This window comes from Myotis daubentonii, chromosome 14 (assembly GCF_963259705.1).
Source record: "Myotis daubentonii chromosome 14, mMyoDau2.1, whole genome shotgun sequence".
Taxonomy (NCBI): Eukaryota; Metazoa; Chordata; class Mammalia; order Chiroptera; family Vespertilionidae; genus Myotis; species Myotis daubentonii.
Window position 1 is genome coordinate 14351475 of NC_081853.1, and position 16980 is coordinate 14368454.

The window sequence follows — 16980 nt, forward strand, 5'->3', positions numbered from 1 at the left end:
GTGTGGGGGTGAAAGGATTGAGAAAAGACAGACAAGAGAATGAAAGCTGGGTCTCAGTGGGTGGGCCTGATGAGGAGACAATGACAGCGCCCACAAGCCCTGTCTTTATTTTATAGCAGATGCCACGAGGCAAAGTAGGGGCGTGATCAAGTTGTTTACAGCATTCTCGTGAGTTCCAACCTCACTCAACTACTTGCACCTGAACTCTAGCACAAGGCACATGGGGCTACGTGTTCGGACCATAGGTTCAAGCTTACAACCACAGCCATTGGCTATGATTGTGCTGGGAGGGCCCTGCCCTCCAGCTGGGACTTGCACGTGGCAATGAGAGGACCCTGTCCTTTCATTAGTCCGAGGCTTGAACCTGGCCAAAACACTGTAGCCACGCCCCACACTCTCACATCGATGTTTCTCTCTGTCTTTCCCTCTCTCTTCCACTCTCCTTAAAAATCAATGGAAAAATATCCTCCGGTGAGGATTAACAACAAGTAAATAAATAAATAAGAAAGATATGACAAAGGCTGACCTTGAAAGAGCTTGTATCTAGAAATCTGTGAACCATGAACATTTTTAGGCAGGAAAAGCATCTTCTTTCTAAACAACTCAAAATATTGCCAATTCATGGCTTTCTTTTTTACTTTTTCTGAAGAGGAATTAAGATTTATTGGTGGGTGTAAGGAGGTGTCAGCGCCAAAGCGAGTGCAGGGCCTGCCCTTTGTCCCGGGGACCACATTAGGGGTGCATTTGACCCCACAATCATCTGGGATGAGCTGCTTCTCAGCCACCATGTCTTCAAACTCATCCGCATTAAACTTAGCAAAGCCCCTCTTCTTCTGGTGGCCAGGGAACTTGAACTTGGCTCTGTGTAGGGCCTAAATCACATGCTCCTGTTCTGCAGCTTGTGCGGATGGATATGATGGCTTGACCAATCTTGGCCTTGACCACTGTACCCTGGGTTTTCCAAAGGCACTCCTGCCAGCCCCTCCTCAGGACATCTTGTTGATACAGATGACGTGGAAGGGGGGGAGCCACACTCAGAGGTGAAAGCCATCTTTGTGGCAGCTTTTCACCATGTACGGATTGGCACAAAAACGGGCATCATGTTCATCGGGCGCCATGTGGCCACAGGGTGGGAACTGCTTCACTCCTGTCTCCTCCCGCACCAGGTCAAAGAGGTGGGCGTTGGCATCAGGGACACCTCGGCGGGAGGGAGACTTTGGGTTTGGCTGCTTGTTCTTAGAACACCTGTAACATTAGGCAGGTTGGCAGCCCATGGCGGCATCAGAATCTTCAGTGGCACACCGAAGGGAAAGAGATTCATTTGTTTATGAATTAAATGTTTATCGGGCATCTGCTTATGTATAGGGCCCAAGCTGTGGAAGATCCATAAGATACATCCTTCTCTCAAGGAATAGAGTCTAAATTACAGGTTGTTATATACACCTGAAAAAGGAATATCAATGCAAGACTTAATGAAAGTAGATCACAAAACAAGTCAGCCTATGTCAAATGTAGCATATGATCATGGGAGGAAGGACTCAATAATAAGGAGGTTCTAAAATTACTGAAAATGCCCGTTAAGCACAGCACTAGCCAGAGAGGATGGGAAGGAAAGGGGAGACCTCAGGAGAGCAGTGGGGCTGCACAAGGAGCTCTGGGCCAGGTTGCCCAAGCACCTGTATGTAAGTTGGAAGGTCAGAAATTTCCAAAAAATTAACCTAGACCTTTAACAAGAGGCAAGGGATACTAATGCTCAGAGTAGTTGAGACTGGAATTCTAAAGACAGGAAAATTTTAATTTATTAATTCACATTTGGATCAAGAAGATGAATAGAAAAGGAATTGAGCATCTGTGATGGTAACAGATGTCAGAGGGAAATCAAAGCTACCAGTTTCCTATTTTACTTCATCTTCGTCATGGAGAAAGCTTCCATTTGGTCAGGTTAGAATATCACAAAGAGAGAAACCAAGCCCCGGGCAGGAAGAAAAGACAGGGAAAGGACACTCAGCAGTTTAAATTAGCTCCGTTTGTCAGGTCAAGAGAAGTACTGCCCAGGATACTAAGAGGATTTTTAGAAATGATCTCAGAAGCCAGAAGTCTCTAATTAGAGTGAGGGTCCCATTTCAAATAGGGAGAAAGATTAATATACAAATCCAGAGACCAAGTGGTCTGGTGTTGATTTCTAGCAAAGTTCTGCACATGATTATTAAACTAGAACAACAGCTGTTATTAAACTAGAACAGCTTGTATGGGTTCACTGTGCATAATCACAGCAAAGGAATGATTTTTCACAGCTACTAGCGTAAGTACATTTGGATCACATACAGAACCCGGATTGTAGTAGGCTTTGGACAAAACATTTTATTATCTGTTTATGGGCAAGATAAAGCAATCTAGACTGCATAACAACACAGGCCAGTGAATTCATCGGTTAAACCAGGGGTGGGCAAACTTTTTGACTCGAGGGCCACAATGGGTTCTTAAACTGGACCGGAGGGCCGGAACAAAAGCATGGATGGAGTGTTTGTGTGAACTAATATAAATTCAAAGTAAACATCATTACATTAAAGGGTACGGTCTTTTTTTTTTTTTTTTTTAGTTTTATTCATTTCAAACGGGCCGGATCCGACCCGTGGGCCGTAGTTTGCCCACGGCTGGGTTAAACAGTGGCCTAACTTTCTTTCATCTGACAATATTAGACTGGAAGCAATTTTCTTTTCTTTTTTAAGTTGAATTTATTGGGGTGACATTGGTTAATAAAACCATACAGGTTTCAAGTGTACAATTCAATCATATGTCATCTGCATACTGCATTGTGCACTCACCATTCAAAGTCAAGTCTCCATTGCCATTTATCCCCACTTTGCCCAGTTCCAACTCCACCCCCCCCCCCCTTCCCGCTGGCTATCACATACTGTTGTCCGTGTCTATGTCACTCACTCACACACACACACACACACACACACACACGCACGAAGGTGCTTTTTTTTTGCTTATTCCCTTCACCTTTTTTCATCCAGTTCCCCAACCCCCCGAACTTCCTCCACTCTGACAGCTGTCAGTCTGTTCTATGTGGAAGCAATTTTCTAATTGAATTATCTAGTTCTCTGGCATTAAAAAGAAGAAGAAGAAGAATTTATGTAAGCAGAAATCCAGACTTGCCATCAAATTTTAAATCAAAAAAATCTGGGGAGAAAATTTGGATTTCAAATTGTTTCAATAATGTGGAATAAGCCAAAAAAACATGGTGAAATTTAATAGTCTCACTTTTCGACTTTTAAAATTCAAATTGCATCTCAACATATGGTACACCAGATATTCTGAAGCATGCTTCTTCTCAAAACACCTCTATCCTAGATAAAATAGACTTTGTCATGTGTTGCTGGGTTGAACGTGTGTCAAAATAAGAGTAGGGGACAGTGAAAAACAAATAAATGTGAAATGCAAGGTTTTCCCAAGACCAACCGTATATATCAGACCCTAAGCAATATTAGGAGATCTTATCCAGCTCCAATGTGGAGTAGCTGAACCTAGAGTCCCATACTTATCAGGACCCCTTGAAATGAGCTGAAGTGGTCTCAGATGGGTAGCATTCCTTCACTCCATTCCAATGATAAACAAAACAAGGATGCTTTCTGTAGGAAAGCACCCAGGAGTCTCATAGATACGATTAACCAAACAGTGATTTGGGAAACATATCTGAAGAGATTACATAGAATTCAGCATGGAGTGATATGACATGAAAATGTTTTTGAAAAGATATGGAATACGCAGGATAGACTGAGAAGATCAAAATCCATTCAATCAGCATCACAAACAGAGATAAAAAAGGAGAGGCCATATTAAAGATAGTAATGGCTAAGAATTTCCAGGGTAGAAAAAGGACATGAATCCACAGACACACAAAGCATAACATATCTAAAGCAGGATACATAATACCAAGAAACATTGTAGTGAGACTGCAGAACACTAAAAACAAAGATCTCTTTTTAAAAAAATATATTTTACTGATTTTTTACAGAGAGGATGGGAGAGGGATAGAGAGTTAGAAACATTGATGAGAGAGAAACATCGACCAGCTGCCTCCTGCACACTCCCTACTGGGTATGTGCCCACAACCAAGGTATATGCCCTTGACTGGAATCGAACCTGGGACCCTTGAGGCTGCAGGCCGATGCTCTATCCACTGAGCCAAACCAGTTAGGGCCAAAGATCTCTTCTCCGGTCTGCTGAGGTCCTGCAGGGAGCCAGGGCGCAGATCTGTATGCATGGATCACAGCCTGGTCTCCCTTCAGGCTGTGGTCCTGGTGCTCAGGTTGGGGTTCTGGGAACTGGGAGTCCTGGGTACCCAAAGGGGCCAGGAGCAGGAGGAACCAAGTTCGGTCATGAACAGGCCAAAGAGTCAGAAGCAGGATGGGTATTGGGACAGAGCGGGGAAGGATGGGGCAGGTGAAGCTAGGAGAAGCCAGTTGTGAGGTATAGATATCATCTGCTCCTTCCTGTTAGTTCCCAAGTGGGTTATTTTTATTTCAAGCCGTAAGGTGGGCAGATGGCAATTAGTAGCTAGTGTACATTTCTTTTTTCCTCTTTTAAAAATATGTTTTTATTGATTTTAGAGAGAGGAAGGGAGAGGGATAGAGAGCTAGAATCATTGATTGGCTGTCTCCTGCACCCCGCCTCCCCCCGCACTGCGGATCGAGCCTGCAACCTAGGCATGTGCCCTGATCAGGAATCGAAACGGGGTTCATGATTGATGCTCAACCACTGAGCCACACTGGTGTACATTTCTTAATTGCCTGCTCTGTACTGGTACTGGCATTGTGCTTTTCATGCATTATCCCATTTGTTCATCTTCACAACAGCCACACATATGGTGTTGTTATGTCCACAAGTTTAACACATGAGGGAGCTAAGCTTAGAGGTTAGGTGACTTGCCCAAGGTCACATAGGAAGCGATTGGTGCAATAGAGACTTGTCTCCTGAATCCATGCTCTCAACCCACTGCTCCCATGGTGCTCCATGAGCACCTTTAGGGCTTGTGTAAGACTGACATTTTGCAGACTCCACTGACGTTGCAAATGATGGAATGGGCATTGGGGGGTGTTCAGGAAATTGCGGCTGAGCGTCTTTTCCTTAAGAAAAATGCACCTCTTTTCAGTGACGTCAGCTCCCCTCCATTGCAGCTATATGTGAGCCTGATTGGATATGATTGGTCTCCATAGAAACATAAGTTCCAATGACTTCTGCTTCCAGAGGAGTCAGCTTCCAATCTCTGAGAATTAATTACAAATATAGTCTTGAGACTTCATGTCACTACATTTACATGTGTGATCTCTGAGGCTGTGCAGTCAGGGCTGGGAACACAGGATTTGCTTTCTGGGAGGCTGACTCTGCCGTTTACAGAATCCACTCCGACAAGTTTGCACCTCTATAAACAAGGGTACGATGGTATTGACTTCATAAACTTGCTCTAAGTATTACTAAAGTTGTAAACAAGTGAGTGTTGGCTAATCCTCTCCCACCTACCTATTCCCCTCCTGCTGCCCCTGTTCCAACACTATGGTGACAAATTCATCCAGATTTGCTCAGGACTTTCCCTGCCTGTACACTGAAAGCACCCCCTCAGTCTCAGGCTGTTGCAGAAGACCCCAGAAAAACCAAGCAAAGCTTTAAAGAAGTGGAGGAACACTGTTTTAATTACAGACTCCGGGAATAATTTCCAAATCAGAGTGAAGTAACATGCAGAGAGCCTTTCTATATATACCCCGCTGGGCTCTTTGTCTTGCAGATATGGTTCCGCCCCCTTTCGTGGGCTTATAGGAAGGCCCCCAGGTGTTGGGGGTTCCCAGGTCATATGGGACGATCTGTCCTGGGGCCCCCACCCCAGGGCAGTGCATAAAAGTTTTTATGGCCTGACAGGCCTTGCAAAGACCAGTTTCCTCCTCAAGGCAAATGAGATGCTTGGTCACCCTCCCCAACTCCACAGAGAAGTCACAACAGTCCAGATAATATGGTGGCCATGGGGGTCTATAAGGTTTGAGTCCAAGATTTACATTGGTCATGCAAAATCATGACCATTCTGTGGCCAATGGATGTGGACTGATAGCTCAGGGATGCAGGAAACTTATGAATCCAAAGGTAAGTCCAATGAACTAATTTTAGTTCAATTAGACCCCACATCCTAATGAGCCCCCAAGGGCAGGAACTGTCTTACTTATCTTTGTACCCCCCCCCCCCACCCACACACACACTTAGTAGGGTGAATTGTTAAATGAGTAAATAGTGAAATCCTCCAAAACACCCACAGTGCAAGATGATCCCTAGTCCCAGGTTTGTGTCAACAAGTCTCCAGGGCTGATTTCTTAAGGTCCTGTGTTATGAATGTCACTGGCCTGCACCTAATCTGGTTCTGAGATGACTTTGGAGCAGGTTCTGCCTGTGGCGGGGACTCTCCTCCTGGAGTGTGGTTCCTGCCTTGAGACTCATTCATGAGTCACTGTTTGATAAGGATTGACATCTTCTGCTCATAGTTGCTCACGTCACCTTGTCTTTGGGATAGATGTAGTTTTCATTGTGTGGACAAAAGGGGCCACATGCTGACCTGACAAGCTCAGGGGAGGCCTGCATGGCAGTCTTGCAAACTCAGAGACCTAAAGTAACCACAAAGGATGGTCTGAAATTAAACTTTAACTAAAAGCAGTTATGGTGAGCAGTTACGTCCTAGGCCAGTATCTTCACTGACAAGGTCAGCCTTTACCTTAACTGAGCCTATCTGTCTTTTTGCATCTATGCTAACATACCCTTGAAATGTCTGGGTAACTTGTAACTTCCCTTTTTCTGGAGCCCCTGGGGCACAACGAAATGTGCTGGGCGCCAGGACAGATACCACAAATTCTTTCACTATCATGTTCATTGATCCTCCACCCACCTAAGTATGTGTCCATCATTTTACTTTTTATCCAATCCCAGGGGTTTCCCTTGCTTTGCTTTATCCTTCCTCAATCTATCACCAATGAATTTCATGTAACCCACCTACGTCCCTCCTTTGATTGCAAATGTATAAATACAAATGTAACCCCACCATTTTCTGGAGCATTACCTCAATGCCTTGAGGTTCTGCTTCCCGGCATATGTCGACAGTTTGGCTCAAATAAACTCACAAAAATTCTTCACAGGTTTCAATGGTTTTTACGTTAACAGTTGGATTTCTAAATAATTGCCCAATGCATGATGATGACTCCTAGAGGACATCACACAACCTATTGAGGTCTGCTAATCACAGCTTGGGTGTCTCCCAAGCTCTCATGCCCCTTACGTGCTGGGTAAGCAGGGGGTTCCAGAATACGGAGAGAAAACGTCCCCATTTGCTGGGAGTCTGGGGCAGGGGGTAGGGACGTGGATTATCTCAGTGTTCCAAGCTGGAATACTCGTGGGTCCGTGTCACCAGCAGGTGCCAGGGGCGACATGGTGTAGGAGACAGACCAGGTGCTTGTACTCAGGGGTCAACGGTCCTGGCAGTGCCTTTCCTAGCTGGAAGACCTGAGGCAAACAGATGGACCCTCCCTGAGGCTCAGTTTCCTCACCCATAAGATGAAGATAAAGTAGTACCCTAACTGGTTGGGTGGCCCTAACCATTTTGGCTCAGTGGATACAGCATCAGCCTGTGGATTCAAGGGTCCCAGGTTCGATTCCCGTCAAGGGCATGTACCTTGGTTGCGGGCACATCCCCAGTAGGGAGGGTGCAGGAGGCAGCTGATTGATGTTTCTTTCTCATCGATGTTTCTAACTCTCTATTCCTCTCCCTTCCTCTCTGTAAAAAAAATCAATAAAATATATTTTTTAAAAAAAAGAGTAGTACCCGGGTGGTAGTGAGGTTTAAAGGCCTAGTACATGAAAAGACGATGTGTAATATGGGGCCTAATACAGCTCAATACCTGCAGTTGCTATTACTGTTTTATTACTGCTGTGATCCAACATTAGCACCCCAACAACATTGTTCCAAGGGAGAACACCCCCCAAATCAACAAATGCAGTCTCAAATAGCAGCACGCACTAAAAGTTAAGGTGCTGAGGTTAGGAGCTTTTAAATCATAATCTGCATACTCTGGTTTCTCTTCAGATCGTATAAATCTTTCGCCTTTTAAATCATAATCTGCGTCCTGGGTTTCAGTCACCGGCTGTCCTGTGAACACCAGGGGAAGCTCCTTTAAGAAATTCCGTGAGATGCATAAGTGGTATTCCTGCCCCAAACGCATTCCCCGAATCTAATCATGAGGAAACCTCAGACAAACCTAAACAGGGAGATGCAACAACATGACTGGCCTGTACACTTTGAAAGCATCAAGGACACAGAAAACAGAGAAGCCGGGGAAGTGCTCAGGTTGGAGGAGACAAGGAGACAGGGCTGCTGGGGGCAATGCACAATCTTGGATCGGATCCTGGGCCAGAAAGGAAAATTGCTGTCACGGACATTATTTAGTGTAACTGTTAAAATTTGAATAAGGTTCATAAATTAGATGATATCTTATAATTGCTAAACCTTCCACTTTTCATATTGTCCTGTGGTTATATAAGAGAATGTACTTGTCCTTGAGAAATTACCCTGAAGTGTTTAGGGGCAAAGGGTCAGAATGTCTCCAACTAATTCTTTAACAGTTCAGGAAAAAAAAGAGAGACATCCTTATATATAGAAAACTAATGACAAAGCAAATGGGGCTAAATATTCATTGATGAGTCTGGGTAAAGAGTACACAAGAGTTTGGGGCTATATTTGCAACTTTTATGCACGTTTAAAATAATTGAAAAATACAACATGAATAGAATAAAGCTGAGAAACTACCAAACCCTTAAGAAGAATAAGACACTGTGCAGTTAGGCAGGCAGCCAGCTCCCTGCTCGAGGCCCACGCGCCAGCAGCTGTGAGAAGCCCTCCACCTCTGGGACCTGTTTCCTCACCGGCCCCTCTCATGGTCGGCTTGGAAAGGCCTACTGTGTATTAGCAGTCAGCTTTAGGATCTGCCCAAGAGGCAAGGACACGTCCTGGGGCATGTTTGCTCTGGTGGTAACGAGAGAAAGGCAGTTTGGCCAAGGACATGTCCTGGGGCATGTTTGCTCTGGTGGTAACGAGAGAAAGGCAGTGGGCCCACCGCCGTGCGAGAAAGGCAGTGGGTCCAGTGCCCTGCAGGTGGCCAGGAGGAAGAGGTGGCCTGGGGCTTCAATGGCAGCGTGTGACCTGCCTCAACCTCTCAACCTGGGTGTCTCATGGAGAGGTCAGGGTGAGAAGCATGGCGGTGCCCACAGGGTCTGTCCCAGCACTGAGATGCACGGACGGTGAACTTGGCTCCCCAGGAGAGGAACAGTGCTGACTATCAGCCAGAAGAGGGCTCTGTTTTCTCCCGTGTCATCCTTTGACCGACAGGCTTTTCCACTCTGGGGGGAGCCCAGAATGGTTTCACAGACCTGCAGATCCCAGGGGCAGGAGTAGGGTGAGGTGGATGAGGCAGGGTCGTGGAAGCTCAGGGTTGGGTTCTGTCATTATTAAAGATGTTGATACTTTGTTCATCATGGATGTTTCTGCATTAATTTTGGTTATTCAAAATATTGCATTAAAATGTTATTTATCTGGATCGTTGAGTTGTTTAGCTCCCGCTCACATTTTGCATCAGAGGCCAGTGTGCCATTCTCCTCACTCTAGGCCCCCGGGAAGATCTAACCATTCATTGCAACGGCATCAGCACAGAGTTTTTGGCTGGCCAGACAAGGTCCAAGTTAACGTGCCCTTTTGAGTCTGTAAAGAAAGGGTTGGCAAAAGAATCAATCCTGAGAACCCGAATTCCTGCCTTTGAATCACTTCACAGTCAGCGGCTGGGGCCTGACTTCTTTATCTCTCAATGTTCTCATCTGTAAAATAGTGATAGCAATCCATTCTGTGCACAGTTCATACTGAAGACAGAATATCACCCTGATTGAGACACTGTGCTGAGTCTGCCCTTCAGTTAGAAACTCAATAAACTGTCACAGATCTACCATGTAAGCACTCTCACAAGGTGGTGGAGAAGCTGGGTTCTGGAGTCAGAGCATCATATCAGGAATTCAACAATGATTTATTGAGCACCTGCTACATGCCAGACCTGTTCTAAGCGGTGCACACACACATAGGTGTCCCTGCCCCACAGAGCTGTCTGGGAGGCAGACAGACATTAGACAACAAAACAGAAGAACTAGGCCATGAAAGACAGTAAGAGGAAAGAGCCTGTTGGGCTGAGGGGCCCAGCAAGGTGTCTCTGAAAGTGGCATTTTAGCTGAGACCTCGAGATGGGAGGAAGCGAGAGCATTGAAGGTGGAAGAGACAGCTGTGCAAAGGCCCTGAGGTGGGAACTGAAAGCTAGGCTGTGTGAGGGGAGCCCCGTGGGGGAGGAAGAGGAGAGCAGAGCCATGTGACCTTGAAGAGGTGCATAAGTAAAGGCCTCAGTAAGGAGCTTGCCTTTATGGCAGATAAAGATCGTTTCAAGGGTTCTCATCAGAGCAGTGCCACACCAAGGCCTGCCTTCCAGAAAGGGACCTGCTTGAGGTCCAGGCAAGGCCTGTGTGGAACATGCTGCATGAGGTCTAAACTCAGGGCCTGGCCCTAACCAGTGTGGCTCAGTGGATAGAGCATCAGCCTGCAGACTCAAGGGTCCCAGGTTCAATTCTGGTCAAAGGCATGTACCTTGATTGTAGGCACATACCCAGTAGGGAGTGTGCAGGAGGCAGCTGATCGATGTTTCTCTCTCATCGATGTTTCTAACTCTCTATCCCTCTCCCTTCCTCTCTGTAAAAAATCAATAAAATGTATTTTTTTTTTAAATAAATAAACCCCGGGCCTGCTTCATTGGCTGGAAACCATCAGACAAAGGTGAGGTCTGTCTCCCTCAGGCAGCCTTACGTAACACACCTCCCCTGCGCCAAACCCCAGCTGGTTGTGAAACGAGATGACTGGAGCGACCGGCATACATTAGAAGAGTGTTGCTGGGGCTCATTCCTTGTTAGACGAAGAGTAGCTTCGCGCATGGAAACACCTGTTTGGGTCACGGGACTCATCGCCTGCCAGTATCGGGGACTTTCCCACAGGCCCCTTGTTTCTTGTTGCTGCTTTGGGTGACTCAGCTTGTGGCACCTTTACTCCCTCTGGAATCTCCATCTTGCCTTCCTCAAATTCTGAGGTGTCCTGCACCTCAGTGTATGGGCCCCCCCTGACTCCTGCCCGCCAGGGCCCGGGGTGCATGGCCACGGCTGCCACTGTGTCTGAACTCTTGGACCGCATTTCTGCCCATTCATGTGACTTGCATGGGACTCCTTGGTAGGGACTGATTGGCAAGACAAGAACTTGAGCTTACGGCCTTGAAGGTCTGACTATTCCTGTAATTGTCAAGGTGGACGTTGCTCAAGATATTAAATGGGATTATATGAAGAAAAGGGTTCCATTGACAAAAAATTCAGAACTTTTCAGAACATTTAATATGCGAATGTGGATTATAAATCTCCAGAAAGAAGCGATATATATATTTATCCATTTCTCAGGAGCATCCTGTAGACGAGTGTTGGAAGTACATCCCCCAGGAAATGCCACCCATAGCCACTGAGCGGCAGAAGAAAGGACCCCTCGGTGTTCAGCGTGGGTCAGGCCAGTGGCTGCCCTTCCTTCCAGGCCCCAGGCTCCTAAGGGAACTGCCTCACACTCTCCAGTTCCCAACACCAGCCCAGCAGGGGATGAGGGAAGGTTTCGGTTTTGCCAAGCCGAGCTGGACAGCACAGCCTTGTCACCGGCCCTCCGTTGCCGATGACTCCTGGAACCGGGTGCAAGCTGCCCACAGCTTAGCTTCACAGAGACACGTTGGCATGAACATTGTTTAATCTGCTCTAAACATAAAAAGCTTTTAGCACTTTTCTTTTTTAATTACTATATAAGTGCGTGTTTTTTTAAAAAAAATCAAATACCAAAGTGCATGCGGTAAAAAGTGGAAGTCCTTCTAGCCGTTGAGTTCCTTACTGAGACTCTGCCTGGTTTGGCAGGGAGAAGGCTGGTCTGGAGTCAGCGACTGGGTTTGAATTCCAGCTCTGCCAGATGCTAGCTGTGTATCCTTGGGCACAAGCCTTGGTTTGCTCATCTGTGAAATGGAGGCGCCACAGGAAGAGGTTGGGGGAGTAGTGAGTGAGATGAAGCACAGGAATTTTTGAAGCATAGGGCTTTTCTTCCAGAACCCAGCTACTTTTTAAAGCCCAATTCCATGCAATGAGTGTGCTAATTACAGAATGGGGCCAATCTCTTCGGTCTGTTCATGTGACTTTTTTTTTTAAGTCCTCAAGGGCAATAACTATATGTAGAAGCCACTCTTCAGAGGTTTATTTTATTTTTCAAATTAATATTTAAATTATTGAAGTTAATAATGCAAAAACAGATTCGTTCGATCATCTTATAGGTTAGCTGATTTTTCACGCTGGGAACGAAAATAAAACCTTCCCAGGACCTTGACAAGGTGGCGATTGCCTTGGGAAATGCCATGCTTTTCAGTTCGGCTTATGAAAGTTCTTATTCTTTTGATAAGGCCAGCTAGGATGCCAAGTATAGGATGCCAAATTAAATTCGAATTACCTAAAGGTCAGATGTACTTCGTGCTCTGTATTTTTATTTGCTACATCTATTAACCCTGAATCTAGCAAATGTAAATGATTACTTTTAAGGGCTTATGGGCCCGTTTACAAAATTTTAAAACTTTTTTTAATGTTTAAATTGTACCCTATTTTCTTGTAAAGTTTTTTAACTGTCTGAACTAACAAAAAGCTATCTTTTTATAATACTAAATAATTCTAGCTCTAATAAATTGAACTTATAAAACACTGTTAACCTAAATTTTTTTTTTTAATTTTATTGCTTGATTTTAGAGAGAAAGAGGAAGGGAGGGAGGAGGGAGAGAGAGGGAGAGAGAGAAAAACATGGATTTGTTGTTCCAGTTAATTATGCAGTCATTGCTTAAGGCTTATATAAGCCTGGGCCGGGGATTGAACCCTAAACCTTGGTATTTGGGGTCAATGCTCTAACCAACTGAGCTACCAGGCCTCAACCTAAAATTTTTATAAATGTTCCAGAACTGTACGTTAACTCAGGTTTCAAATTAAAGTCACAAATCTAAGTTGATGCCCACCCCTCAGCAATTGCAAATTTTATGTTGGCATTATACGATTGTCAATTTAATAGGCCAAAATGTTACAAGTTTATAAAATACCACATATATACAAATCCCTTCTTAAAAGACACAAAAAATGTGTGCCTCACTTAATTCTTCCTCCAGTTGGGAGGTGCCAGTTGTCAAGGCTGACAATCACCACCCCGTTGGCCAGAGCTTCACTCGCCAGAGATTCACCCAGGCCCAAGGTCTGGGCCATAGGTGACAGGCGATTCAGCTCACCAGGAGCTCAGGAAACCCTTACATCCTTCCATGTACTATGTGGGGTTATCTTCTTAGAATGCCTGGGTGTTCTGACCAGAGATTTTGGCCAGGCTGTTGACTGGACGTATGTTGGCAACATACATACTTCCCCTGGGCTACGGCCACATGCCCATCACTTCAAGAGGTTGTGGTCCAGAGATCCCAACGCTGGTTTCTAGTTATGCTCATCATCTGCCTTCTTCACAGAAGGATTTGCTTTGCCAAAGTCTGGAAATCTCACCTGGGTTTCCAACTTGACTGAACTTTATGTTTCTTATGATTTGCAGATCTTCGGATCTTCCTGCCCAAATCTCTAGGAGTCCATTTACTTGAGCTGAAACCCTCCAATTCTTGCAAAACTTCCTTTCTCGGGGCCACATGGCTCTCACAGGTTTTAACATCACATCCGTTTGGATCCTGGATGCCTCCAGGGGCTTTAAATGTCCTTAACAGCCCAAGGACATTTCTCTGACCCATCCTAGCAGACCAGGGATCGCTCGCCCTGGCAGCACACTGCTAGCATTTGGTGTGTTAAAGGATACACAGTAAAACGGCCTTTAAAAATTATGTCATTCGAACTCGACTTGACCTTAATGACGCCCATCAGAGTGGTTGCAGAATCAGAGCCTGGGTGCGCCAAGGGACAGCTGGCTGCCAAATCCCGGTGCTGGCAGAAAACAGTAGAATTTCCCCCTGCCCCTGCCTCCCCGTCCCCCACCGGAGGCTCCATCACCCAGGTGCCCCCTGGGGCGCGCCACTTCTAAGTTTATCCATTTTCAGGAAAAGGCACAAGGCCTTTTGGGACCACAGGAGAGATAACCAGATGCCACAGCTGGCTCCCAGATGTCAGAGTTGGCTCGGGTGGAGATACAAGTGACTTTGCAGGGGATGGTGCCTAAATGAGGCAGGCCAATTTCCTTACCAGAGTGACAGAAACAGGGGATCCTAAAAGACAAGCCCATTTCCTTAGGGAATGAAACCCATGATCTTCAGTTCCTCAGAGAAGTGAAAGTAGCAACCAGGAATCCAGTAATTCCTGTTGTCTGCAGGCTTTATAAGTCTGCTGAGCACGAGGTGGCGGCCTGAAGACGCGCTGGGACTTCACGCACTGCTGTTCTCGGGACGCTGCTGTCCCCGACCCAGCCCTGAGCCCAGGAGCAGCGCCAGGATGTCTCAGCCGCTGGCCGCCCTGCTTCTCCTCCTCGCCATCAACGGCGCCCTTGCCCTCAGGATCTGCTCCTTCAACATCAGGTCCTTTGGGGAAACCAAGAGGGAAAACCAGAAGGTCATGGATGTCATTGTGAAGGTGAGCCCCTTTCTGTGGGAAGGATCGTGGGACCCTGCCCACTGCTTTCAGACTTGAAGAGACTCAGGAGGAATTGAACTAAAGTCAGCTCCTTGGGGAAGGTAGCAGCTGGCTTGAAATTTTATAACAATAACAACAGCAGTAATTATAATAGTCACTTCACCTCTCTGTGTCATTATCACCTCCCTATAGGACGTTGTTGTTGTTGTTTTAATTATTTATTGACGAGAGAGAGAGACATTGATTTGTTGTTTCACTCACTTATGCATTCATTGGTTGATTTTTGTATGTGCCCTGACCTGGGATTAAACCTACAGCCTTGACATATCAGGACGATGCTCTAACCAACTGAGCTACCCAGTCAGGGCCATGTAGGACTGTTTGGAAGAACACATTAGTTGATAAATATAAAGCTCCTAAAGCAATACCTGGCTCCCACTAAGCTCAGGTAAGGGTGGGCTACTCCTATAATTCTTACCACCATTTATTGAATGCCGTGTCAGCACTCTAAGCACAAGATTCCATTTCGCAACCCCCAGGAAGGAGGACACTTATCCCCCATGTAGAGATGACGGACAATGAAAGGTGAAGTAACACCGTGCAGCTGGTGGGCGGGTGGGGAGCTGGGGTGCCAGCCAGCCTGGTCTTTGAACCATCACTGCAGCACAGATTTTTTACTTGCTTTCTACCTTTCTTTCTTCCTTTCCTCCTTCCTGCCTGCCTTTTCCCTTTCTTTTTTTCTTTTTCTTTCTTTCTCTCTTTCTTCTTTTTTTCTCCCCCTCCCCCTTCTTCCTTTCCTCCTCCTTCCCTGCCCCCCACCCCATCAACCTTTTCCCCACTCCCAATTCTAATCTTTTTCTCTACTTAGATAAGACTTTTCTTGGATAATATAAACAACTAGAGGCCCAGTGCATACATTCATGCACCAGTGGGGTCCCTTGGCCTGGCCTGCAGGATCGGGCCAAAACTGGTTTTCTGACATTTCCCAAGGGATCCCAGATTGTGAGAGGGTGCAGGCTGGGGAGGGATGTGGGAGGTTGGCCAGCCAGGGAGGGATTGCGGAAGGGCTCCAGGACGTGTCCGACCCATCTCACTCAGTGCCAATTGGCCAGGCCCCAGCAGCAAGCTAACCCTCTGGTGGGAGTGTCTGGCCCCCTGGTAGCCGGTGCATATCATAGCGACTGGTTGACCGGTTGACTGTCTGCCCCCTGGTGATCAGTGCACATCATAGTGAGTGGTTGAGCAGCCTTAGCATATCATTAGCATATTATGCTTTGATTGGTCAAATGGCCGACCAGATGACCAGACACTTAGCATATTAGGCTTTTATTATATAGGATGCCTGGGAACTCTGCCCACACTTCTCTGGAGTCAGTTGACTCTCTTTATCCTACAGGTTAATTAATTAATAATTAATTATTTTTTGGTTAATCCTCACCTGATAATATGAATATATACATATATATATCCAAAATATATATATTTCAGAGAGGAAGGGAGAGAAAGAGAGAGAGAAACATCAACAACGAGAGAGAATCATTGATTGGCTGCCTTCTCCACGCCCGCTACTGGGGATCGAGCCCGCAACCCAGGCATGTGCCCTGACCAGGAATTGAACCTGGGACCCTCCAGTCCGCAGGCCAATGCTCTATCCATTGAGCCAATCTGGCTAGGGCTGAGGATATTTTTCCCATTGCTTTTCAGAGAGAGTGGAAGTGAGGGAGGGATGGTTGCCGAAAACTTTCCCAGGACTAGGACTGGGTGTTATTACTTTAGAAAACTCCGGAGGCACCGACCATGCTGTAGTGGGAATGCCAGGAGCCTGGGTTCAGATCCCACCTGGCAGCAGGTTAAGTGAGCTGGGAAAGTCCCTTCTGCTCCCTGAGCCTCCAGGGCCTTTCAGGAACATGGGCCTTACACAACCTGGAGCGGAGTGTGGCTGAGCAAAGGCAAGGTGAGTCAGGCAACAAGGCAGGTGATCGCAGACAGGAGCTGCCGCTCTGTCAGTCGGCACAGTGGATTAGAGTGAGGACTAGCACACTCTGTTCTAGCCCAGACGGTCCTCGCAGACCTGCTCATCCCTGCCCTTTGGATGGTGCCCAAGGCCTTGCGGATGTCGGTTTTCAGCCAGGACAGCCATGCCAAGCCTATGAGAACCGTGACTCCCTGGCTCAACTGGAAACTGACATGCGAGCAAATGATCTCCCC

General features: G+C 46.4%; 1 protein-coding gene and 1 pseudogene across 3 annotated transcripts in view; one reads left to right on the plus strand and one right to left on the minus strand.

Moving 5' to 3' along the window:
* DNASE1L3 (deoxyribonuclease 1 like 3) overlaps nucleotides 1-16980 on the plus strand; it is a 41315-nt gene that overhangs the window by 7139 nt on the left and 17196 nt on the right. For 2 of the 3 annotated variants that reach the window (XM_059663154.1, XM_059663152.1), the window contains exon 2: nucleotides 14516-14772. In XM_059663154.1, the coding sequence (XP_059519137.1) occupies nucleotides 14635-14772 (138 nt within the window). In that variant the 5' untranslated portion in view covers nucleotides 14516-14634. Of the gene's footprint in view, nucleotides 1-14381; nucleotides 14773-16980 lie in introns of those variants that run through there. The other variant, XM_059663153.1, reaches the window with a different exon arrangement.
* On the minus strand, nucleotides 729-1274 carry LOC132215119 (large ribosomal subunit protein uL16-like; annotated as a pseudogene).